This window comes from Lodderomyces beijingensis (assembly GCF_963989305.1).
Source record: "Lodderomyces beijingensis strain CBS 14171 genome assembly, chromosome: 3".
NCBI classification, from domain to species: Eukaryota; Fungi; Ascomycota; class Pichiomycetes; order Serinales; family Debaryomycetaceae; genus Lodderomyces; species Lodderomyces beijingensis.
The window spans coordinates 1,589,588-1,613,685 of record NC_089972.1 but is presented as its reverse complement, the minus strand read 5'-3'; the positions used below and the strand labels follow the sequence as shown (position 1 = coordinate 1,613,685).

The 24,098-nt window shown below is 44.1% G+C and overlaps 13 protein-coding genes across 13 annotated transcripts; 3 read left to right on the top strand and 10 right to left on the bottom strand. All coding sequences in view use genetic code 12, as the record gives it.

The window, feature by feature from the left end:
• Positions 1–13: 13 nt before the first annotated feature.
• Positions 14–889, bottom strand: LODBEIA_P27790 (uncharacterized protein; the record flags this gene model as incomplete). The annotated part of the gene is made up of 1 exon (XM_066972815.1): positions 14–889. One exon carries the CDS (start codon positions 887–889, stop codon positions 14–16), a length of 876 nt encoding a protein of 291 aa, XP_066829717.1.
• A 447-nt stretch (positions 890–1,336) lies between these two features.
• LODBEIA_P27780 (uncharacterized protein) lies at positions 1,337–4,141 on the bottom strand (the record flags this gene model as incomplete). The annotated part of the gene is made up of 1 exon (XM_066972814.1): positions 1,337–4,141. One exon carries the CDS (start codon positions 4,139–4,141, stop codon positions 1,337–1,339), a length of 2,805 nt encoding a protein of 934 aa, XP_066829716.1.
• Positions 4,142–4,767: 626 nt separating this feature from the next.
• Positions 4,768–5,841, bottom strand: LODBEIA_P27770 (uncharacterized protein; the record flags this gene model as incomplete). Its single annotated transcript, XM_066972813.1, has 1 exon — positions 4,768–5,841. One exon carries the CDS (start codon positions 5,839–5,841, stop codon positions 4,768–4,770), a length of 1,074 nt encoding a protein of 357 aa, XP_066829715.1.
• Positions 5,842–6,023: 182 nt separating this feature from the next.
• Positions 6,024–6,380, top strand: LODBEIA_P27760 (uncharacterized protein; the record flags this gene model as incomplete). Its single annotated transcript, XM_066972812.1, has 1 exon — positions 6,024–6,380. The coding sequence occupies one exon, from the start codon at positions 6,024–6,026 to the stop codon at positions 6,378–6,380; it is 357 nt and encodes a 118-aa protein (XP_066829714.1).
• Positions 6,381–6,421: 41 nt separating this feature from the next.
• LODBEIA_P27750 (uncharacterized protein) lies at positions 6,422–6,775 on the bottom strand (the record flags this gene model as incomplete). The annotated part of the gene is made up of 1 exon (XM_066972811.1): positions 6,422–6,775. The coding sequence occupies one exon, from the start codon at positions 6,773–6,775 to the stop codon at positions 6,422–6,424; it is 354 nt and encodes a 117-aa protein (XP_066829713.1).
• Positions 6,776–6,977: 202 nt separating this feature from the next.
• LODBEIA_P27740 (uncharacterized protein) lies at positions 6,978–8,633 on the bottom strand (the record flags this gene model as incomplete). The annotated part of the gene is made up of 1 exon (XM_066972810.1): positions 6,978–8,633. The coding sequence occupies one exon, from the start codon at positions 8,631–8,633 to the stop codon at positions 6,978–6,980; it is 1,656 nt and encodes a 551-aa protein (XP_066829712.1).
• Positions 8,634–9,075: 442 nt separating this feature from the next.
• LODBEIA_P27730 (60S ribosomal protein uL24) lies at positions 9,076–9,886 on the bottom strand (the record flags this gene model as incomplete). Its single annotated transcript, XM_066972809.1, has 2 exons — positions 9,076–9,440; positions 9,868–9,886. 2 exons carry the CDS (start codon positions 9,884–9,886, stop codon positions 9,076–9,078), a joined length of 384 nt encoding a protein of 127 aa, XP_066829711.1.
• A 783-nt stretch (positions 9,887–10,669) lies between these two features.
• On the top strand, positions 10,670–11,428 carry LODBEIA_P27720 (uncharacterized protein; the record flags this gene model as incomplete). The annotated part of the gene is made up of 1 exon (XM_066972808.1): positions 10,670–11,428. The coding sequence occupies one exon, from the start codon at positions 10,670–10,672 to the stop codon at positions 11,426–11,428; it is 759 nt and encodes a 252-aa protein (XP_066829710.1).
• Positions 11,429–11,473: 45 nt separating this feature from the next.
• Positions 11,474–12,742, bottom strand: LODBEIA_P27710 (uncharacterized protein; the record flags this gene model as incomplete). The annotated part of the gene is made up of 1 exon (XM_066972807.1): positions 11,474–12,742. The coding sequence occupies one exon, from the start codon at positions 12,740–12,742 to the stop codon at positions 11,474–11,476; it is 1,269 nt and encodes a 422-aa protein (XP_066829709.1).
• A 1,345-nt stretch (positions 12,743–14,087) lies between these two features.
• LODBEIA_P27700 (uncharacterized protein) lies at positions 14,088–15,083 on the bottom strand (the record flags this gene model as incomplete). The annotated part of the gene is made up of 1 exon (XM_066972806.1): positions 14,088–15,083. One exon carries the CDS (start codon positions 15,081–15,083, stop codon positions 14,088–14,090), a length of 996 nt encoding a protein of 331 aa, XP_066829708.1.
• A 197-nt stretch (positions 15,084–15,280) lies between these two features.
• LODBEIA_P27690 (uncharacterized protein) lies at positions 15,281–16,390 on the bottom strand (the record flags this gene model as incomplete). The annotated part of the gene is made up of 1 exon (XM_066972804.1): positions 15,281–16,390. The coding sequence occupies one exon, from the start codon at positions 16,388–16,390 to the stop codon at positions 15,281–15,283; it is 1,110 nt and encodes a 369-aa protein (XP_066829707.1).
• Positions 16,391–17,608: 1,218 nt separating this feature from the next.
• LODBEIA_P27680 (uncharacterized protein) lies at positions 17,609–18,130 on the bottom strand (the record flags this gene model as incomplete). The annotated part of the gene is made up of 1 exon (XM_066972803.1): positions 17,609–18,130. The coding sequence occupies one exon, from the start codon at positions 18,128–18,130 to the stop codon at positions 17,609–17,611; it is 522 nt and encodes a 173-aa protein (XP_066829706.1).
• Positions 18,131–21,876: 3,746 nt separating this feature from the next.
• On the top strand, positions 21,877–22,719 carry LODBEIA_P27670 (uncharacterized protein; the record flags this gene model as incomplete). Its single annotated transcript, XM_066972802.1, has 1 exon — positions 21,877–22,719. The coding sequence occupies one exon, from the start codon at positions 21,877–21,879 to the stop codon at positions 22,717–22,719; it is 843 nt and encodes a 280-aa protein (XP_066829705.1).
• Between the last annotated feature and the right edge of the window lie 1,379 nt (positions 22,720–24,098).

Here is a 24,098-nt window from a genome sequence, read left to right as displayed (position 1 = left end):
ACAATGTGTTGATCTATAATTTGGCTCCCTTTGGGGCATCGAAATATTTCTTCAACGTAACAGGATAGTCCTTTTGACCGGCGCCCTGTCCCACTTGCCAAGCACCACCGTCAACTACTAGCACATCGCCGTTGACATAAGTTGCTGCAGGGGAAAATAAATATACGGTAGCATCAGCAATATCCTGCTTAGTGCCAAACCTCTGCATGGGAACTCTTGCAATCGCAGCGTCCTTCTCGCCACGTCCCAATCTGGACATACCCTCGGTGTCGTCAATTGGTCCAGGTGCGATGCAGTTGGATCTGACTCCGATGGGACCCAACTCCACCGCGAGAGCATTTGAAAGTGCGTCAACACCAGCCTTGGCTGCACCAACATGGATTTGGAATGGCACACCGTAGTAGTGCAAAGTGGCACTAACGAAGATAATGGCGCCTTTGTTTTTCCTCAATTCTTGAAAACAGGCCTTGACCGTGTTATACGAGCCAAGGAGATCAATGTCAATGACAGACTTGAATGCATTGGACGACAAGTGGTTGAAATCAGCTAAAAAGTTGCCGGCGGCACCGGCAACGACATAGTCGATTCTGCCCAATTCAGCCACAGTCTTTTCAACTGCAGCACTCAACTGCTTGACGTCTCTCACATCGACATTGGGCAACGACACAACCTTGGAGCCGGCTCTCAACGACTGTATATCTTTGGCTGCTTCATCCGTCTTTTGCTGGTTTCTGCCAACGATAGCCGCATTGGCTCCCAACAAAACCATGGCTTCCGTCTGCACTCGGCAGATGGATCCTGCTCCCCCCGTGACAAACACGACTTTACCTTTGAACAAGTCCGGTTTCCATACACTTGTTTGCAAATATGACTGATCTAAAAAGGTCATCGCTGCGTATCGCTATCACAATTGTGAAAAAATTGCCGTCTTTTGGAATAGAAATATGTCAAAAAAAGAGCAAAATTGAAAATGGAATTGACGATTAGCGGGTGGGAAATTTGCCCGGCTATTTAAAAGGCAGATACCACATCCCTCTCCCCCCCCAACTTCCCCCCACAATCTTCTACTGCAACCTTTCGGCCATCTGGTAGCATTTTTTTTTTGGCGCCAAACAACAAAGTGCAATCAGTTCTGTCCTCGGCTCAGACCTCCAGAGTTTTGGAGCCCCCCCCCCTTAGGTTATATGCCAAACTAGCAAACTAACTAATTGCACATCCCAAGAACATTATTTATATATATATTAATACAGACATTTAACAGGAACTATATATATGCCAAAACTAAGAAAACCGAAAACAAAAAGTTACACCCTCCACAACGTCTTTATATATCTCTCTAATTCCCATTGGCTGCTTCACTTCTCGCGCCGACAATGACAACTTTGTTTGAAGTTTCGAAATTTGAACAGCTCGTGTTTGATTTGGGAGACGCGTCTAGTTCCAGCGAGACCACACTCGCAATAGGACTCTTGTCGTCGCTTCCACTGTCGTTTTCATCGGTAGCAACAAAGGTGCCATCGGCACTACTTTCCTTCAGACTCTTTTTGCTGTTTTCACTTTCAATGGTTTCGTTTTCCTCCTCGCAGTAGTCGCGCGGCCGTTTCTCTCCAACTCGAAACAGAACCCGCTTGGGCTCCTGGTCCAATTGAGGAGAGTCTACAAGCGTCTTTTTGCAAAGCTCTGTAGGCTCATCGACATTGTCATCGTTGCGTGGAGTAGACGAGTTGTTTTGCAACATTTCTTCATCAGACGAACCTGCCTCGTCCGTCTTGATCAATTCGAGTTCCCCCAGGCTATCGTCTTCTTCAACTAGCTCTTGGAATTTGGATACCGCTGACCCATTGTACAGCTCACTTTCGCAGTTGACGAGTATACTAGTGTGGCGCGAGGAATTGAAGTCGTTTTCAGTGAGCGTTATCAAGTCTACTCCCGTGGAGACATAGCTTATTTCATTTTGCAAAAAATCGCGGTGGTCTTCGACTAGGCGCTTGGCAATTTTCTGGAAATTGCCACATCGGTCGTAGCTGCTTGAATCGGAAAATCTCCGGATGTTATCCAAGAGGTCCAAACACGTGGAACATGCTAAGTTGTTCTTGGTGACAACGGTTTCAAAAAACTTTATAAAATGCCCCAAGATGCCGTTGGCCAAAATGTGCCCCGTCAACCTGTCGTCATTGGCCAAGATAATCTTCTTGAAGCACCGGAGTACGTGCAACTTCAACACTGGCTTTGAATCTGAATTCAAGATTTTCACAAGACCCTGAATCACCTCGTTTTCGGTAAGGAAAGCAGATACTAACCCAATGTCGTGTTCTTTTAAGAAAAAGTTTGTCAATTCACAAAGGAGCTGAAATAGCACAGACTTGTCATCCAGAAATTTGCCTGCCAAAATTGCTGACGACGTTGAATGTTTTCCAATAACAATGATTTCTCGAAACAAGGCCGGCGCAAGCCGCGTGAAAAATGCTTGGAAATAGTTGTGCGCTCGGATATCCTGGAAATCCTCATCGGTATCTTCATGAAAGCCCGAGTTTGGAGCAATTTCCAAATCTTCCCCGCCCTCGTCGCTGTTTTCGTCGTCGTTACTACTATTGGCAGTAATGTTCAGGTCTAGCAAAATCCTTAATGCTTCAAATGTTTGGTGCTTCAATCCAATGTTTTCGTCACTCACTAGTAATTTAATCAATTTGGAGACTAGGGTCATATCGTCGGCGAGTTTCATTCGCATTTGCTTGGGTTCAGCAGACGCGTCTGATTGCTCCTCAGCTAATTGTTTATCGTCGCTCATCATGTCAATTTTGGCAGACGGCGCATGAGGCGCAGGTGGATCCAGATTATCTATAGATTCGTCGTGAGCATTGGCATTTGAGTTGATCAACGACACGTCGTGCTCAATGGCACTAACGATGATCTCAGTCCCTAGTATGCGTATTTTATCATTGTCGTCTTTCAAAGCAAAGCTAATCATCTTGAACATGCCCACTTTCACGAGCAACGCGAAAAAGTCCTGTTTCAGTAGCGACTTGGCAATCTGCACGTACTGATGTAGCATTCTCACGCCATCTCTCCTCGATTCCACATCGACTTTTTTATCTTCGCGGTAAATGTCAAAAAGTTTGCGGAGATAGTTGCCCTTTTCCAAATAGTTAAATATTCGGATTTGGTTGTCGTAAATCTTTGAAGTGATCAACGTTAGTGGCTGGCCGTCAAGAAACCGAACGAGCACCACGTCTTTCAAAGTGTTCAAGTAAAAATCCATCTTGAAAATATTGAGGTTTTCCACGGGTATTACTAGTTTGTACGACTTGTTTTCAAGCAAGGCTCGGTGGTCTGCCTTGAAATCTGGGTATTCAGAGTCATACTCCAACATTCCAGCCAATGACAATATTTTTGTCTCCGAAGACAACATGTCGTCTACCAACGAGGGCTCGTTGTATGCAAATAGTAGCTTGACAATGTCACTTATCTCGTGTAGGCACTGTTTTCGGTTTAACCGCTCAGCCTCTTCAAACACCCGAGCGAGCTTTTCAAAATAGTCGATATCGATCATGTATTCAACGAGGTTCGTTCGCGTGAACTGGGCATTGGCTCCCTGGTTTAGACTCTCCAAAATAGCGCCGACATTGTCTATGCTAGGGGTTTGAGGCGGATATCGTACAGGGCCCGCCACAAGCTCAGTGATGTCTTCGCCTTCTTGGGCATTTGAAACGACATAATATAGGGAGATATTGGGACTGAAGTTGCCCTGTTGGACTTTGATAATGAAATCGCATAGATCGGCACACCCTTCAGCCTCCTGAAAGGAAAGCGCAAGATCGGACCCTGTGGTGTCGGTCCAAACAATCAAGGTGTCCTGCTGCCGCTGGTACTGGATCGAGCCTTCAAGCTTGGACTTCAAGATGACTTCATCCAATTTCGTTTCTTTCCGAACTGTAAAGTACGCGTCATTAGTCTCCTCTTCAATCTCCCCGACACAGTACCCGGTGCCGTTATCTAGCCAGTCCTCGCCGTTCAATAAATATACCTTGACTCTCCGCGGTGTGCTCCCCGCCGACTCTAGTCGCTCCAAAATCTCCCTCCGTGACTGCGTGACGATGGCCTGCCCTTCGTCACAGCCCAGCTTGCCCTCTGCTGTCTCCATAATAAGTGCAAGGACGTTATCGTGAATTGATACCGCTTTTTTGATCGGTCCTGGCTCTGGTTGTAAAAAAAAAAAAAAATTAAAAACAAAGAAATCAAAAAAAAAAAATAGAAGATAAAAATATAGTTGATAGTGGTTGATAAAACTTGGAGGAGGGGGTTGGAGGTGTGTGAAACAAAGTTATCTGAAGTACGATGGCTCGAGCGACTCGTCACAAGTCAAATCACGGATTGTTTTTTTTTTCCTTCCCCGAGATCCTTCAACGTGCGGATACGTAGATTTCGTAGACTCCGGTTTCAAAGATGTATGTGTGTTTTTAACGGTGAACAGATTGAGGTTATAATCAACAAGAGGTTATCTCTAGGTGTATGTGTATGTGTGCGTCTCTCTCTCTGTTCTTTTTTCCTGACGTTGAAACTAACGCGTACTGTTTGACTTCCAGTGCTGTTTGCTCATGTCTTGGATTAATCTACTTGTACCTGTCTTGTATCAGGGGTCCTTTGCTTATCTCCAGCAGCCAGAGGCTATCAAGATACACACATATGACCATACGCACATAGATACATATATGTATATATAGATGCTTGCTCTATCAAGATATATCCGTGTGAATACGACTATGTATGCTAGTGACTGACAAGTGCTGCCGACGCCAAGCTTCTCAACCAGTGGCGTTGTTCTACATCGTGGGTGTCTTCAACTTCCCCCCACTCGCCAGTTTGCATGATAGTTTCTAGATTGCCCAACTCTATGATCTCTTGCACAGTCTTGTACCAGAATGCATCGCTCGTGTCTTTGTTCACTTGGAACACGCTTTGCATCCGTGCAGGATCGGACACGTTTGACCGCAAAAGCGACACGCCGCAAAGGAAGGACTTTGTTGTCAAAACGGTTTTTTCCAATGCAACCAACTCAAAAATGTCCAACTCGTCTAACCAGCGTAGCACAAGCTCTTGCGTTTTATGATCCTGCGTGTTTCCTCTAAGGCCGTCCTTTTCGCAATCCAAGCTTCGCAATGTGATTTCTTCAGATTCCTCAAGAATTTGGTTTTTGCGTCCAAACGTAGTGAAAAACTCTTCACACTCCTTGATCAAAGGTGGGTATATTTCTTCCTGTTTGACTCTCAATTTCCCATCGCAATCCTTTTTGCCAGCGAAAATAAGGCAAGTGTCAGTATCCAAGTATCTGAGCATGCCGACTTTCAAGTCTTCCACCGCAATCACGTTTTCCGCTTTTTCCCTCTCTGCTTCCGCCACTTGGTCTTTACGATCCAAGTCGATGGCCCGCGAAGCGAGTTCAGTCAAGGGCAAAGCGCTAGATTTGACGGATATATTGGGCAAGTTGGTCCACTCGTGGGCTACCAAATACGCCAACTGTTGCTTGCTTTCCGGCAATGCCAATGGGAATCCAAGCGGCGTGCGCAAAGTTTTCCCATCGAGTTGTATTTCGTAGTTTTTGGTCTTGGAGTTGAAGAAAACACCGCTGCTGTTCCAAAATCGTTTACCGGTCTTGGCAAGTCTGTTTGTTTCAGATCGAGTATTATGTTCGATGGTTTTGTCTATTCCAAAAGGTTGGCTTGGTGCATTTGGATCGATCCGGGCCGTCGTCTGCAAGTGGTATGAACAAGTCGCAAATGATCTGGCTAAACCTAGCCTCAACAAGCTTCTAGTCAATTGAGTCCTGGAACCAATTCTTAGCATGGCTATTGTTGTCTCACACTATTGTTCGTGGGGGGGGGGTAAAGAAAGTGAAAAAAAAATGGTAAATGTAGTCGCGGAACCTCGATATATTTTTCCATCACCTTCGCTCATCCATTGGCGAACAGCGCCCAAACAACTCAATTTCTCCTGGCTCACTAGATCCAGCAAGCATCACAGTCATCATGAACCAAGAAGCCCTACAAAAGGTCCTTATAGAGATGGACAACCAGCTCAACAAGTCGCGAGCCGAGCTCTCGATGGTGAATTTGCAATTGGATCGGGTCAACACAAATTTGAACGTGATAAGCTCAACCACGGCACGGTTAAACTCACTAAACAAGCCAGAAGAAAGAGTATGGCAGGGATTGGGGAAAGCGTTTGTTGCAAAGGAGACCAAGGCTTACCTTGATGAACTAAAGACGGATGAAAAGGAATACAAGGAAACCCAAAGGGGGTTGAAAATTAAACAAAATTATATTGAAACAACGCTTGAAAAGACAATTGATGGAATGACAAAGATTGTGGGCGACAAGCAATGAATTAGTCGATCAACATTGAAAATGTAATAATACGAGAGCATCTATTTTTCCTCTTCTTCTTCGTCGTCGTCGTCGTCTTCGCCCCCTGCTTCATCAAGCAATCTCCTCTCCAACTCTTCTTCATCTTTACTCTCTGCCGCACCCGACTTCATCCGTAGTGTCAAAAACTCGTTGATCTGGTCCTGTAAAGTAGTCAAGGAGGCCCGCAAGTGGCCCAAACTTGTATCCTTATGCTCGCTGGGCTTATCGCGGTCTTCTCCTCCAGCATTGATAACAATCTCTGAAATCTGCGTCGTTTTCCCGTTGGTGTGGTGTGGTCCTTCTCCCGGGTGGAAATCTAGTGTCTCCTCGGTGGAGTCGTCTGAGATGTAAGTCGCGGTGGGTATTAGTGACATCACGGCTCTACTTAGTCGGTTTTTCAACTTGCCTTTATATATATATTGTGCAGCCGTGAAGGGGGGGCTCCTCCTTTCAAATAGTATCGCTGTGTGTGTGGCCTTTGATGTGGCATTCTTGCGCGCACCGCAATTTTTGCAACTAAAGACTTTCGAGCTTGTTTTGTTCTTTTCAGTATTTATTAAAGAATTATTTAAAAAATTACGTCAGGTCCTTACTATCTACAAACTCCTTAATCTTGATCCTTCTGGCCGTGTTTGAGTACGCGTTGAACTTGATCTCGATTATCTCGTCTTGTTTGAAATTCAAAGCGGGGATGTCGTAGCATGAGCAAGACATCAAGTACCCGTAAAAGACCTTCAAAATTGTATCATCGGCAATGATCAAGATATCCCCACTCATTCGCTCCATTTCAAGTATTAGCGGCTCAATTTTGATTGCCAAGTCATGATAAGACTCAGCTCGCGAGAACCTGTAGTGGTATGGATCTTTCAAAAACTGGGCATATTCCTCGGGAAACTTTTGTTGTATCTCCGTCTCGGACATTGTGCCCACAACCCCCGGGTTCTTTTGTGATAGTTGCACCCTGTGCCTGGTGTTGATCATTCTCTTTTTCATATACAGCGCGGTTTCAATGGTTCTTTTCTTCACCGACGTCCAAACCACCAACGAGTTTTCATCGACGCCGTCCATTCCCAGACCGGGCCTTCTTTCCTCCACCGAAACTTTTTCTTTTTCTTTTTCCTCAACCAGCTGATCCGAGGAATCCTTATGCGGTTCAAAGTAGTCCTTGCCCTCCGATTTCAAATGCTCAATCAACGTCTCTGTCAAATCTTTGGAGTATTTCAAACCTTCCTCATCCAACGGCGGATCTTGGTTGAAATCGACCGAGTTTTTGTAGCAACGAGCGAGAAACACAGATCCCGATTTAATCCTACCATTCATCAAATAAAAGACCACTTTGTTGATGAGGTACCCGTAATTGGAGTTGTGAAGCTCGATTCTTTCCCCAAAATTGATAAACTTTATATAGGACAAATGTTTTTCATCATCGGTCAATCCCATTTCTTGATAATAAGGCGCTAGAGCTTGAATCCGCTCGCTGTAATCTTTGAACGCCAAGTCATAATCCCAATTGTTGTAATCTGGCGACGATTTCGCCGCTTCTTCAATGTTTTTCATCACAATTGAGTCATCAGTAACGAGGCTTTCAATGAATATGAGCTGGATCTTGAGATCTGAAAACTTTTGATGGAGATGCAACCTAAACTCGGGCTTGGCATTGACGGCATCGTATATCGCCACCTGACCCTTGTCATTTTTGAAAAAATTCAAGATATCATTCAAGCATTCATTGGCTGCTTTTTCCCGCAATACATGTGCCTTGCTGCTTTTCGGAGTCGGAACAAACAAGTCGTGGGTCAAGTCATCTTCAGCAGTTGCACGTCTGTAATCCCCCAAGTGGAACGAATGCGTTTTTACCCCAAGCCATCTCAAGTACCTCGTCAAGGAAACCGATAAATGTGTTTTGCCTCGTCCCGGTAATCCAGCAAGAGCAATTATGATCTTTCCTGCGTGGAACAACCTACCAGATTCCGTTGAGTATAACTGCGCTCCTCCGAGCTCATTCAAAGGATCAATCTGCTTATGCACCCCGTCAACACCGGTTATGTCACTCAATCTTCTCGAAACTAACACCGACGATGCCTCCAGTGGCAAATCCACTAAATTAGGTCGTGTGCTGTTATCGAACGACCATCTCTTCCTCGTTCTCATTTGGTTCCTGGATATTGGCAGGGCGCCAAATCCGCTGTATAACTCCACATCCTCATCAGATATAGCGTTATCAACCGACATTAAGTTCTTTTTTTCTTTTGTTTCTTTGTTTTTCTGGTTTTTTTTTGTTTTTTTTTTTTATTGTTCCTTTTGGAATGCTGAAAAGGTATATATTTCAGGGTGATTGTTTGAATGTTTTAATCTTTTGAATGACTCTGAGATGTCGGGCTGGGGAAGTGGAGAAACACCTAGAATGAGATTTTTTGTACCCTGATAACATCAAGTAAATTTTTGCGCTACCGCTCAGAAGTCACCGAGATTGGCTTCAACCACTCTCAACCATTGGGTCCAAGAGGGAAAAGGGTAACAGAGTAACAGAATAACAGAGTAAGAATAGAAAAAAAAAAGTCTGAAAAGTACGATCTCAAAGATCCACGGAGGCGCCGTATCCAAGTTATCTAATTTACAATTACATATGTATTAAACGAAAAGCCTCTTCCCCCCTAACAAAACAAAAACACACTTACTCTGCTTTGCCCGATTTTCTACCAATCAAAGCTTTTCTGTCCTTGTCCAAGTGCAATTTTGTGATGACAACTTTTGATGGGTGGAGGTTGAGTGGAACAGTAGCACCGTTCAATTTCTTTTGTTCCAATTTTTCAACATTGATGGCGAATTTCAATCTGTATACAGAGTTGACTTTACCTTCGGAACCTTTCTTTGAACCTCTGACAACCAAAACTTCGTCATTTTGTCTGATTGGCAACGACTTTATGTTGTATTCTTTTCTCAATTCCTTAGATAATGGAGCACTCAAAAGAACTCTTCTTTCCACTGATGAAGAGGAAAAGTGAGCCTTTCTTGACTTTGAGCGGGATGAGGAAACGTCTAGGAGAAAATCTTGTTAGTAATTGTCACATCTTGAGTAGAAAATAAACTAAACTGAACTGATCTGAATTGCACATGAGAAAGATAACAATGAAGATGAAGGTAAAGCTTTGCCGTGAAAATTCCATCAAAACTATGCCACTGTTATATGAGCATTGAAGGTGAATGAGTCCCACTAACATGAACAGCCCGAGCATAGTGCGCTCTTGGAATTTTGCTTGAATTTGCAGTCAAAGAACGAGTCCCTTCGTGAGTTTGCTCTTAGTTGGGAACATGCTTTAATGGGTAGCTTTGATTTTGAAAAGATGCTCCCATGTCTTTCCCAGGAGGCCGGCAATCTAGCTCGTTTTCGTCTTTGCTCTTTCCCTCTTGGCTCTTAGCTCTTAGTTGACTTCAGTTCAGATTCTATATCGTTCCTAGTGCATACCTTGACTTCTTTTGGCCATCTTTGCTGTCTATGAATGCTAATCTGCAAACGGTAAGTCCTTCACTGGAAAACTTTGTCTTTTTTTTTTCACTACTATCCCGCGAACAATTTGGTACGTACGAAGAGCGAGAGGATGTGTGAGAGGGTGAGAGAGTGTGAGGGTGTGTGAGTACAGTAGAAAAAATATATTTTGGTGTCACAATAACTAGGTTTAAGCCCTAGAAAAGGCACGTGATTACTTTTTATCTACGAAGTCGCACTGCGCAAAAAGACTATTCATAAAAATCCGACCAAATTATGTGGTTGGCTGGGGTGGTGAACCAAGCCAATGACATCGTTATAAGCATCGGGGCCGGAATGTATCGTCGATTTTGAACAAGCTGAAAGTGATGGCTCGCAATTATAGATGTCCACTGTTTTACCTCTTTCAACCACCTTGTCTCCCACTTCCGACCCGCCAAGGGCTACACCGGAGAAGGCGAATGGCATTGGCTTGAACCCTGACTCTTCAGCAAGCTGTATGTCTTTCAAAGGTCGAAAGTATTCAGCCATCAATATTATCAAATAACGTGGGGAATATCTGACCGATCTCACAGAACTTTCCCATGGGCCTGTAGGCGGCTCGAGATTTTGCCCGGCCGTACTCTACCAACTGTACGTATAATCAGGCAAAGCCCCTTAACTGAACTTGACTTGCTCTCTCTCACCACATCTAGCTATTCCCGAGAGTCACTCTGTTTTGAACATTCACCCCCCTTGCTCCTCCGCCTTTTAGGATGAAAACCCCAATAAGAACAAATCAATGTCTCGAAGCTTCAAGATATTGTCCGCTAAGGCAGCGGCACAGCTCGACAAGGAGTTAATGTCAACCGGCGCATTCTCAATTGATCAATTGATGGAACTTGCTGGTCTTGCGGTTGCAAAAGCAATCTACGCTGAATATCCTCCTCGCCACAAGCAGACACAAAATTCGCCATTGCAAAAGATTCTTGTATTGGTTGGACCAGGTAATAACGGAGGCGATGGATTAGTTGCAGCTCGCCATTTGAGGACTTGGGGTGCTTATGACCCAGTTCTATACTACCCCAAGAGATCAACCCATAATCAGCTATATGCCAACCTCGTCAAACAGCTACAAGAGCTCGGCGTCAAGGAAATATCCACGTTGGAAGAGATCAAGTCGCTACTCAGCAAAGAGGGCGAGGTGGGAGTGATATTGGACGCCTTGTTTGGATTCTCCTTTAAACCACCAGTTCGAGACCCATTCAAGGATGTAATTGCGTTTCTCTCGACGCATCATCACGAGTTGCCCCCTATTGTTTCAGTCGATATTCCATCTGGATGGGATGTCGATGAAGGTCCCACTGATGTCGATATAAACGCCTCCATGCTTATCAGTTTGAGTGCTCCCAAGCCTTGCGCTGAAAGATTCGTCAATAGCGGACCCGATAAGAAACACTACTTGGGAGGAAGATTCATAAGTCCTGCAATTGCCAAAAAGTACGGGATAGAAGACATTTTGGACAAATACAAGGGAGATGAGTTGATTACAAAATTATAAAAACTGGTTTCACAAATATGTCGGGGATCAATTCAACATCATCAATCAGGATTCTAATTTCTTTTCCTTTGTCCTCAACTGTCCAATAAACGAGCTCATTCGATTCTTCTTCTTCTTCTTCTTGCGCTTCTTTGCTTCCTCGTCCGCCTCCACTTTCTCCTTCGCTTCGTTCTGTGTTAAGTGATCAGTTTCGGCAATCGTGAAATGTTTCCAATTTATTGGAGTCGACGCAACGCGTGGGAATCGACTCTCATTGTAAAAGAAAGGGCTGTCCAAGCAAAAATCAGACGCACCAGGCTTCACAGCGGTAGCAGCTCCAGTGGAGGAAAAGCGTTGTTTAGGTTGTTTTTGCTGCAGCTGCAGTTGTCTCCTTTGGCGGTGGTTATGGGCTGTGCTGGTTGGACACAGGCTTTGCAACGGATGGGGTTGGGTTACCAATGTTTCCGATTTTTGTCTCGAACCAATGTGAACACTGTTCCGTGCACCCTCAACCATAGCCTCGCGAGTCCGCACTTTCGGGAGACTTGTGGGCTCAGCTATAGCCGTTGTCTTGTAGCCCTTGGAAAAAACATCCACGCGTGGCTCATACTTTTCGGCAAAAGCCTCTCTAGATGGTGTAGTCGAGTAAGAGTTTGTGAATTGTTGGAAATGAGCAAACTCCATTCTTTTGGTTGGATCTTTCTCGCGATCCAACCCGGGATTAGTGCCGTCGTCGTCATCGTCATAAACCGAACTGCTTGAGGATCCGTTCTCCCACTGGCCAGATACCGAGAACAAAGAGTCTCTGTACTCGCTTAGCTGGTTATCTCTATCTCGATTCTCTGGAAAGCTGGAGTGGACGCGGGATTTCTGGTGGTTAACTTGATCGAGACTCATAGGATAGAACAGAGAGCTCGAGTCGTACAGTAGCCGCTGTGTTGGCGAATTCCTTTGGTGCAGCTTGGCAAAATGCGTCTCATGATGCAACTGCGGCGAGCGATGCGCTCGCAAGTTGAAATCCAGAGTTCCCCATCCTGATACCACCCGATAATCCTCAATCGGTTTTCGTATCTCCGTGTGATGCGGAGGTGGAGGCGGAGGATAAGGAGGTTCGCTCACGACTCGATTTTCTCGATCTTCATCAGCAGTGGAAATCCCATATGAACGAGTAGTCTTGTTGGTGAAAGTAGGGAGATTCACAGGTAGATCTTCAACATAATAAGTTCCAGGCCTGAACGAATCAACAGCCTTTGAGATGTCATTGATGTTCAACACCGGGATCGAAATTGGTGAATCCGTATGTGAAAGAACTTGTTTGCGGGACTGGACCTTCATCGATCAAACCGTGTGGTGCATAATGCGCAAAAGTGACTGTATCTGTCAATCAGAGAGGACTTGCAAAGACATTTATACCAGCTTAGACTAGTAAATAATTTGCAAATAGTAAACTCAACCTATGTATGATAGGGGGGCCTGGGTAGAAGAGAAAGGCATACATGAAACATTGTGAAAGAGTACTAGAATGGATGGGTCACATGTTGCTAGCTTGAAGGCTGGCTCTTTTAAACTAAAAGAGGCGCATTTTGAAAATCTGGAGACAAGTTGATAACCATGATCTTTTTATATTTTTTTATTTTTTTATTTTTTTTTTTTGATAGCTGATTGACTGGAAATCTTCACCATTGTTATCCTTGCCATCACCATCACCACCATCATCAGCATCCAGGCTGGTTCTCGGTTCTGCAGCACCGACAAGTACAATCTAAAAGCCCCCACGTCAATTGTCTTTTTTTTTTTTGTTTTTTTTTTGTTTTTTTTTTTTTACTTGGTCAGCTGTGGAACTAGGATTGTTCACGGTGTCAAATGCTCGGAATCGAGGATGCAATGGAAATAAAAAAGAGACTTTGGGAAGGCTCTATCAATCTAAAGATTGTGTATTCTGATCAGGGTCACGAGGCGGAATTTTTGATTGCAGGGTTCCGGAACTCGTACCTACCCCTTTTATACCCGAAGATCAGGGATTACTTTCAATTGATTTTGAAACATGAAATCAGCAATGCCATATGGTTAGAATACGAAGGAGTGCCACTCAAATGGAACTTACCAATAGGAGTGCTCTACGACAAGCTATATTTAGCAGCTCATTACCACGATCGCAGCAGTCATTGGACACTTGACTTGAAACTTGATGCAAATTACCCATCCGAATATATCATCCCCTTTATGCGCAAAAATAAGTCCTTTGATGATGCCAACTCCATTGACTATTTGGGAGCTTTAAATGAAGTGCTCATGAACCAATTGAAGCAATCATGTTTTGTTGCGAATGGAACGGCCAAGCCGATCATGCAATTGAGCGAGAAGAATTCGGAACGGCTACGGCACCTGATCCAATCTAGAAACTTGTATGACTATGAGTCTGTCAACAAAAAGACCATTAAGCAACAGCGGAGCCTCCCAGTCAAGTTGTTTCTACCTGGTGACAAAACGGCGATAACGGTCTCAGCTACGCCAACCCAGCTTTTCATTGAATTTCTTGAAGAACAAATACCGCCGGACCTAGTCAAAATCTCTCGTGCCATAGTACACGGAGTTGATGCAGTTGCTCTCCACCGACTACCGCTCCTTAAAATATGGCAGATCTTTAAGCATCTAGACAACGTGTTGTACATCAATATAATCATGCTTTAAAGACACCTTGTAGCCAGTTTCTGTACATTTTCAACTGCTTCTTCCTGTTGACAAGCAATCTTCTATCTGTGGCTATCTTAATCTTGTTGAACGGTCCCCCATCCTTGCAAAAAATCGTTTCCAACTCTTCTTCAGTGAAAAAGTAAACTCTGGTGCCATCTCCCCTAATGTAGAAATTGTCTTGCAACAATCTTCCCTTTTTGAACCGCACTTGTGCAAGATCGTATCTTCCATAATCTCTGAAAAGGATCTGTCCGCCTGGTTTGAGGACCTTGGACAAGTTACTCACGGCCTGATTCCATTGATTAGGGTGCAATGCGGAAAAGACAAAGATCATAATCACGAAATCCACTGAATTGGGTTCCAAATCCTCGGGGAGTTCCCCTTGTTCATTTGCCAAATCCCAAACCGAGCTATAAGCCACACCTTTGTCATGCTGTAGCTCAAAAATTTCGTTGCTCTTGACAAGGTCAACTGCAACTTTCGAGTAGTCGCAAGCAAAGATTTTCAAATTCTCGTTTTCATTTTGGCTCAAGATGGGGAAAAAGGTGTTGCCAGCACCACATCCAATCTCCAATATCGTGGTTGGTTCTTGGTACTCCTTTGTAGTGACTTCAAAGAGCAAAGGGAATTCAATCTTTAACCAATTCCGATCTTTAAAGAAATTCTCCTTGTTCTGCTTGTAGAAAATGTCCCAATACTTGGCTGGGTTGGCATTGAAAAGCGATTTCTCATAGTCACGTACAGGTTCCTCATACTGTTTAGCTATCATCTCCTTTGCCTGGTTGATCTGCTCTTCCCCCCACTCGACATTATCCCAGGCATTGTGATTGAATACGTCGTTTTCATTTTGGAGGAATCTTTGACCAAACACGAATGGAGCGTCTTTGCCAATCCTGGAATCTAATGGTGGTTTGGTCTCCTTGATAATTGGATCCAAGGCAGTATCTACATCTGGAGTAGACTCTATAAACTCACTCGTCATTCTATAAGAATTTTTTGAATTTTTTTTGGGGGAAAAGGATAACCACGATGGAGGGAGTATAAGTTAAGTTAAGATGATGAGTTACAATTACTGCAAAATTTTGCGCTTCCAAATGCAAAACTTTTCAATCTATTGATTCTACTACAACTACCGCCGCTGCTGCCACTAATCCTAGTACCACCACTACCACGTTTTTGCTACTCTATTAAATTTGTATAATGGTTGTCCCCATCTAGCTCTTGAAGTCTGGCAGCAGCTTGCTCGCTGGTTAAATCACGCTGTGCCCCGCCAAGCATCTCAAACCCAACGCAGAACTTTTTGACAGTTGCAGATCTCAACAACGGTGGGTAAAAATGGATGTGGAACCACGAGCATTCACGGTGGTCTTTTGAACATTCAAATGGCTCTTGATGGATACCCATCGAGTACGGGAACGAGGTATTGAACAAGTTGTCGTATTTCGTAGTCAAAGTCTTTAAAATTTGACACAAGTCCAGTCTATGCTTTTCAGTGAAATCTCGTAACGACTTGACATGTTCTTTTGAAATCAACAACGTTTCAAAAGGCCATAATGCCCAATAAGGGACAGCCACTATAAACGAGTCGTTCTCGGCAACAAGCCTCGATTTCTCCTGCAATTCCAACTGGACGTAATCGCCAAGGAAATGACTGTGGTTTTCGTGGAAATACTTCAGCATGTTGACCAATTCGTCGTCTACTTCTGAAGGGACAGAATCCAAACACCAGGCTTGCCCATGTGGATGCGGATTCGAACAGCCCATTGCAAAGCCCTTGTTCTCGAAAATTTGTAGATACTTGTAAGGGCTCTTTTTTGTCTCCACCTCGAGCAACAAGTCATTATACAAGTTTTGCCACGCTTGCACTACATTGTTGAGTTCTGCAAACGTCATGAGAGGGATGGTGAGGTTATGCTTTGGCGAAAAGCAGATAACTAAACATTTCCCCCTCACTCCCTGCGTCTTGAAGAGCCTGCTTTTCAAACTCGATTTAGTTTTGTCGGTGGTTTCATCAGCAACATAGTCTGGTTGATCCAATCGCACGGCAGGATAGTCGTTGGTGAAAATATAGGTCGATTGGTATTTCGGGTTGACATCACCAGTGGCTCGAATGTTTCCTGGACACAAGTAACACTTTGGGTCATACTCGGGCAATTGGGTCTTTTTAATTTCCTCCTTGGCTCCCTTCCATGGCCTCTTTGCCCTATGCGGCGAGCACAAGACATATCTATTGGTCAACGGATTGTAGCGTCTATGCGAATGATTGGTAAAGTCAAACTCCTGCGTCATTTGAAGATATGTTGGTGTCGACGTGACTGGATTGAGAAGATGATTGAGCGACATTGACAAGAATTTGAGCTGCACCTGGGGGGACTTTCTATAATCTGTGACGATGGCAACACGAAAATGAATCTTCTATTCTAATAGCCTTTTCAGCAAAATAAAAAACGTGTAAGCTCGGATAGTGGAATTGTGCCCCTTTTCTCCACCCGTATTGTGCTTTTCATGAAATGTGTTATATTTTGAGGGAAAATCGGGAAGATGGAGTTTGATTGATGAATTGAGTAATCCAGTTTAGCGATTGAATGTATTCAAACATTTTTCAGTATGGGAAATAGTAGTTGATAGGTATGCAGACATTGTTATCTACTCTCAACTAGGGGCCAGTATGAAAAATGTATGGCGAATTTCAAATGTAACGTTACATTTTCAAGTCGACAGATATAGCGCAAAACGCAATTGCGCTTGAACAAGCGCAATTGCGGGATAAATATTTATTCAGACAGTGGAGAGTATGCAGACACAAATTTGTCTCGGAAAAATATACCAGATGAATATTTAAAAAGGCCACGTTTGGGCGGAGGTGAACGAATCTGAGGACGAGCAAACAGCTCACGTTTTCGTCATTTGAATTCAAACAGCAATCAAAGCGTTCAAACATGCACATTTGAGATGAGCATGTGGGCTGTTAGGGCAGAGCCGGTTTCATAGGCTCAAACTCTTTTTTTATCATGATTTCATGCAAAAAAAAAAACAAACAAAGGAGTGCAATGTTTTGTTCATCTGCGTTGATATTATCAACAATATCCTGTCGGTTTGGGAAAGCGCTATCTTCGTCTTGAAAGTCAGCGAGTGATGATGTCGCAAATCACCTCTTTTTTTCATCATGTTTCAAACTGACGAGATCATGTATGGTGGAACGAACAACTTGTTCAGAGGAATCAGCGTTGAGCCCTCCCCACGAACAAGCCCATGCCCGTGTTCAAATTGGTTGTTAGCGATTACAAGCAGCGTCGTTGCTCCAAGAGAGACTTGGGGGAGAAGGGGAATACAATCAATTATGACAAAAAGTCAAGTGGATGCATAGAGGCAAGATTTATTCTGCTTGGATGCAAGCAAAAAAAAAAAAAAAAAAAAACCAAGGTAAGCTTGTGAGTTCACGGGGGGAGGGGAGGACCAAATCGAACTGCCCTTTGATTATATTCATTGCCATTGTGCTAAAGATAATCACGACTTCAACAACTCTTTAACCCTGACGTCGAAAAGCGAGCATTTTATTGGCATATCCAAGGAATAAAACGGGTTCTTCATAACATAGTCAGTGTAAGCCACATATAAAAGATTGAAAAGCTCATTCGTCAGCTTCACCTGGAAATCATCCAAATTAGACGTTGTGATCAAGATGAATTTCAACCCGCTCACGGTTTGGAAAATGTACAAATTGAAAAGATCAGTTTCTAGACTCTTTAATCCCAGCCGGTTACTATCTGATCCAAGTTGCTTGCCATTGGCCAATATTGCTGCGTTATGCTGCATGTTGAACTCCTCGGTGCTTGACTTGTATGGTGTTGTAGAATTCGGGTTGGCGATTGTTGAAGTCAATTTCGAGCCAATTGCATGCACTCCATGGAGTGTTCCAGCTAGCACAAGGTAGTCATTAGCGGTAAGCTTTGAAAGTCCCGGGCTGATTTCATTCTGATATATTAGGCCGCCGGCTTTGTTTAGTATGAGTATGGAGTAGATTTTCATTGAAATGTGCTTTGAGTGGAGGGAGGGGGGAAAAAGTGCGCTGTAGAGAATTTTACTTTTCTTTTGGTTTGTGCTGGCGGTGTAGAGCGCCTCACATATTCTCGCGGTCTGGAGAAAATAGTTGCACTTGAAATCTGACCGTGGGTGATAAATTGAAAGAATTTGATCCAATCTAACTGTCTAATCTATCTATCTAATCATCTATACTGCTGCAAATTCAAGCTTGAATTTAGCACCGTATACATTGTTCTTTTTCAAAACAACTTGATCTCTGAAATGTTCCAAATTGATAGCATCGACAAATCTGCATGGCTCCACGCAAAACCCACTTCTCGTGCCAAACTGCGACGTATCAATCCCGTCGCCGGTGTAGAATTGGAACGCGGGCTCAGTTGATGAAACAGTCAACTTGACTGCAGAATCCGGATGAGTAGCCTCGACTAGTTTTTGCATGGGAGCTTGTCTCGTGTCGATGCTCTTGTTTTCAGACACAACAAAGCACTCATCAAGTGACACATCGGGTGTAATTTTAGTTGGCAAATGCCCCATCTCAGTGATCTTGCCACCGGTGGGCAAACCCGCTGAGTCTAGCAGCAAGATTTTGCCGGTAAAGAATTTGACATTTGTATTGTCTATCGTCTTGTGGTGAGAAAGGTTAAAGTAGCTATGATTAGTCAAGTTGACAATCGTTTCTTCGCCCGTCAATAGCGTAGCTTCATACTCAATGTCAATAAAACTACTGCCAACTGTGTAATGCACTATCGTTTGCAAAGTTCCCGGGAACCCATCAACTTGAAATAAATCTCAAACTTGTCATCTTTGTTCTTAACAGCAGGACCGAAAAAGTCCTGCTTGTCGAACCCATGCGCGCGTGAGTGTAAGGTGTTTTTGCCCGTTTCGTTTTGAGTCAAGCGATACCTCTTGCCATTTAATTCTAACTCGCCGCCTCTGATTCGATTGGCACATCTCCCCACCGTTGCTCCCAAGTAAGGGTTGTTGTCTCGCTTGTAGTCCTCAGCATTGTCGAATCCCAAAGCAACATTTTCATCTTTGAATTGAATCAGTTGGATCGTCGCGCCTCGATTGCGAAAACTCACCTTCAAGTCGCCATTTGTGAAACTGTGCTTCCTGTCATTTTCGCAGCCAAAAAGTTGCCACTGGTAATTTTCAATTGCTGCAAACCCAAAGGGATTTTCAGTTGTCCATCTCCACAAATCGACACACGCGTTTTCAACGCTCAACTCTGCTTTCCACTTCAACTCGGCATGGGCACTATCCGGCTTCGCGGTCAGGTCCAACACGTCACCTTGTCTTCAACCGACAACTTTGTAGGGCAACCTTCTTCCCACAGCCTTGCAAAACGCATTGTAAACTTCAAACACAGTCGAGCCCTTCCCAGTACCCAATTCCATTCCCGGTACATACCTTCATTTTCAGCATTCAAACGTTTCAAATGGTTCAATGCTGCAATGTGGCCTTTCGCCAAGTCGACAACGTGGATGTAATCTCTGATGGGTGTCCCATCATGCAAATCGTAATCATCGCCAAATACATCCAAGCGTTCTCTCCTGCCAATGGCCACTTGGGCCAAATAAGGCAACAAGTTGTTGGGGATGCCAAGGGGGTCTTCTCCCAATAGACCAGAGGGGTGAGCACCGATTGGGTTAAATGGCAACCTTCCATTGTGGATCGCTGGTGTGGACATCTTGTAAAATCAGCTCGATAACGTATTTGGTCTTGCCATAGGGGTTGGATGGATCCATGGGGCACGTTCTGGGATGGGGTTCATCTCCGTGGGACCGAACCGAGTGACATCTCCGTAAACAGTAGCACTTGAAGAAAACACAATCGTTTTGACGTTGTTTTCCGTGCAAACTTCAACCAAATTGATGGTTCCTCGCACATTGTTGTCGTAGTACTTAAGGGGGATTTTCACCGATTCTCCCACGGCTTTCAATGCTGCAAAATGAACAACTCCCACAACATGATATTTTTGGAAAACTTTGTTCAATTCATCATAGTTTCTCATGTCGACGTTGTGGAATGGAATATGTTGGCCTACTATATACTCGATTCTAGCCACTGCATCATAAGACGAGTTGGACAAATTGTCAACTATGACGACTTTGTATCCGTTGTTGATGAGCTCAACAACGGTATGCGAGCCAATGTAGCCAGCACCACCGGTAACGAGAATATACTGATCGCTGTTGCTAGTCATTCTTTGGGTTTTGTTTTTCTGAAAGGTTATCTTATGGCCCTGCTTTTTTTTGGTGGTGAAAGGTGTCAAAGTTTTTAAAAGTGGAACTTCAAAATATTTGTAGGGACACAATAGCAAAAATTAGGCCAGGGACTAGAGATTAAATCTCAAAGGGCTCGAATGTAACGTTGCATTGGCTTTAACTATGGCAAATGTTCATGTGTTTGCCGTTTGTTAGGCAATCATTCTCCACTCTCCAAATACATACAAATATTATAAACTGACTTTAGTCCGAACGCAGATCGGAAAGATCAGTGCATTAGAAGAAGCACAAAAGCTAAAACGCTAGTTGCAGACACCAAAAAGAGAGTTGATGACAGTAGTGTGGAGGTGGGGGTGAAGAGAGTGGGGAAAGTGAGATAAAGACATGGGGAAGAACAACCTTCTGAACCACTCTCAAAAGAGTTTTTTTTTTCTATCAAATCCAAGTGAAATGTTTACATACAGTTAGCATACGGAGTGAGAATTTTGGCTATTAAAAGTTTTAGGCGGCTGGCGTTACTGTCGCTTCGGAAAAATTGAAAAAAAATAAAAAACGAGGAAAAAAAAAACTTAAAGAAACGGAAAAAACCCCTAAAAGATCTAAAATCAGACATAAAATCCTAGATCTCAAGATTTTTCAGACACAGAAAACAGACTGGCTCAAAGAAATGCCTTTTGCTTCGAGTCCCAAACATGATGGTTGTGGAGAGATGAACACATCAACTCCGATGTAATGTTCCCCGTTCCACTCTCCGCTTAAATAACTCAGAGCTTACTTTTTATATTCCATTCTTGCCTACGGAGTTTTTTTGTTTTTCGTTTTCTTTCTTTCTTTTTTTTCAGCATTCAAGATGTCGACGGTCCCAGAATTCAACGACTTGTCCTTCTATTCCAACCCTACATTACAACAAGCAAGATATGATATAAACTCATCTCCCGGTTCCATGGAAATTTCCCTGGTGCTCAAGTTGATTTCTTGGCCAGATTACCGGGAAGAGTCAACTTGATAGGCGACCATATCGACTACAATTTCTTCTCGGTCTTGCCCATGGCCATTGACGTTGACGTGGTGGCTGCAGTTTCAATCACTGACAACGACAAGGACAAGGACAACGACGACGAAATGATCATAACCAACACCAAGTGCGAGGAGTTCCCCCGCGAATGTATCAAGCTCCCTCGCGCCGCGCAAGAAGAATCTCAATGGATAAACGCCACGGGTGGGCCAACTACTTCCGATGTGCCTTGATCGTGGCGCGCAGTTTCCTCCAACAAACCAATGCCTACTGCAAGCTCAAGGGGATGAAGCTGTGTTTTGACGGAACTGTACCCACGGGAGGCGGCTTGTCTTCATCTGCTGCATTCTGCGTGGCTGCCACGTTGGCAATCGTCTACGCTAACGGCCACACCAAAATCTCGAAAGCGGACTTGACCAAGATCACGGTTGTCTCTGAGCATTACATTGGGTTAAACAATGGTGGCATGGACCAGTGCGCTTCTGTAAATGGCGAAGTCTGGCCACGCCTTGGAGATTCAATTTAAACCGGAGTTGAAAGCGGTGCCGTGCCAATTCCCCGTGCAAAGCTTAACTTTTTTGATCACCAATTCGTTGCAAGTTTCGAATAGACACGAGACTGCGCCCGTGCATTACAATTTGCGAGTCGTGGAAATGGCCATCGCAAGCGACATATTGGCGAAGAAATTGGGCGTGTGGGCAAAAGCCCGCAGAGACTCCAATTTGCAAACTTCCTCGTTGAGGAGCGTGATGGATGCGTACTGTGGAGAATGGAATGGCCACGACGTTAAGGAAGGGCTGAATTTGGTGAAGAAAATGATTGAAGCTGTTGACGCTGTATTGTCGATGCGCGATGGGTATACCCACCGCGAAGCTGCTGAGGAATTGGGCCTCACAACGGACGAGTTTCAACGCTCATACCTTTCCAAGCTCCCAGTCAAGTTTGAAAAGTTGAAATTGTATCAGAGAGCTAGACATGTATATAGAGAATCCTTGAGGGTTTTGCAAACATTGGAGCTATTGCAAAAAAAACCACAACCAACTTCGGACACGGTATACCTCATTAGGTTCGGCCAATTGATGAACGAGTCTCAAGCGGACTTGCATCACCTCAACGAATCTTCGAATGACAAATTGAACGAAATCTGCTCGATTGCCTTGGCCAACGGCGCGTTCGGATCGAGAGTCACTGGCACAGGCTGGGGCGGGTCAGTTGTCCATCTAACAACTTTGGACAAGTTGCCCGCGCCATCACATGCCTTGACGGAGCAGTACTACAAGAAGGAGTTCCCTGGTATTGGCCACGTGGAGTTGACGGAAGGCAATCATTGATAGTCAACCAGCAACGGGTAGCTGTATCATATTGCAAAGAAATCACTCTATCTAACCACTGGTTGATCAATTTGTTGACATTTTTCTATTTTTTTTTTTTTTTTTTTTTTTTAGTCATGAAACAAAAATATATACATGAAAATGTGGGCATTATCACATGAGAGTGCTTTTTTTTATCATCTATCATCTAGCAAACGCGTCAACGAAAAGGAGGTTTATTTTTTTTTTGTTTCGTATCGCCGCGACTCTCCCCTGAGAATCTTGATGTTGATGATTTTCGCAAACCGATCACGTGCGTGGACATCCGTCTTTCACATGCAATTTTAAAAAAATGTGTAAAAAAAAAAAAAGATTCGTTCTATTTTTAAACAAGGCTGCGGCTTGTCGAGGTTTGTAAGGCAAGAGAGGAACCATCAACAAAGACTTTATACGAACAAAGAGAGTCGAAAAACAAGAAACTAACCACAAACAAGTCAAGGTTCTGGAACCATGAAGAAATTGCGAGAGATATATTCCTGTGCAGAAACGAGAAATGCCAATCTGCTGATGATGCCTTGCTCTGTTTCAGCTTGGAAATTAAAGCTGATTGCACCTGTAACCAGTGGAATCGGGCGGGCAGTAAGAGACAAAAAAAGGGTGCTTGTGATGTGGAGCCTCTCCTGTGAAACTTACTTTGCATGCCCGCGCCCCTTCTTCCAACTCCCCCTCTCTCCTAACCCCCTTTGGTGCAATTTGGTGCCCTTTCACGGCCTGGACTGTTCTCTATCTCGTCTTTTTTTGCTGGTGATCGAGAGCAACCAAGGCGAAATGCAATGGAGAGAAAAAACAAAAAATGCCTATCTCAAAACGTTTGCAATTGAGCGTCCCCAGACTTTCCTCCCCATCTCTTGCAAAAGTAGACCCTGGATTGGGGCATCTAGGGGAGAGGAGGGATAAGGCGGGAAGAAATTGCTGAATCTGCGTCTTTTGCAACTATAGCGCACACGCGCGCCCTTGACGAAATTGCAAGTTTCTCTCCTATCTTGCAGAAGTCTCAGCGACAGACAGAATATCACGCGGAGGAGGAGGAGGAAGGGCGAAAAGTGGGAACACGCCATACACTACTGGATAGCCATTTTGAGAGAGAGATATGTTAACGCGGATGGGGGGTTGCAGTTGTAGAAGTTGTGCGGTAAAATTTCCCTACGTACTTTTTTTTTTTCCCTTACTGCTCGGTAATATCCACCCACGTCAACCTCGTGGCTGCAAGCCCTTGCTGTGCGTTTCGGTTGATATTTGCTGCTTTCCATTTTCGGGCAGGGGACTGCAAAGTTTTTAACCGGGCGGATTTAATGCACAGCGTAAAAAACATTTTCTTTTTGTACAGTGCAAACGAAGAT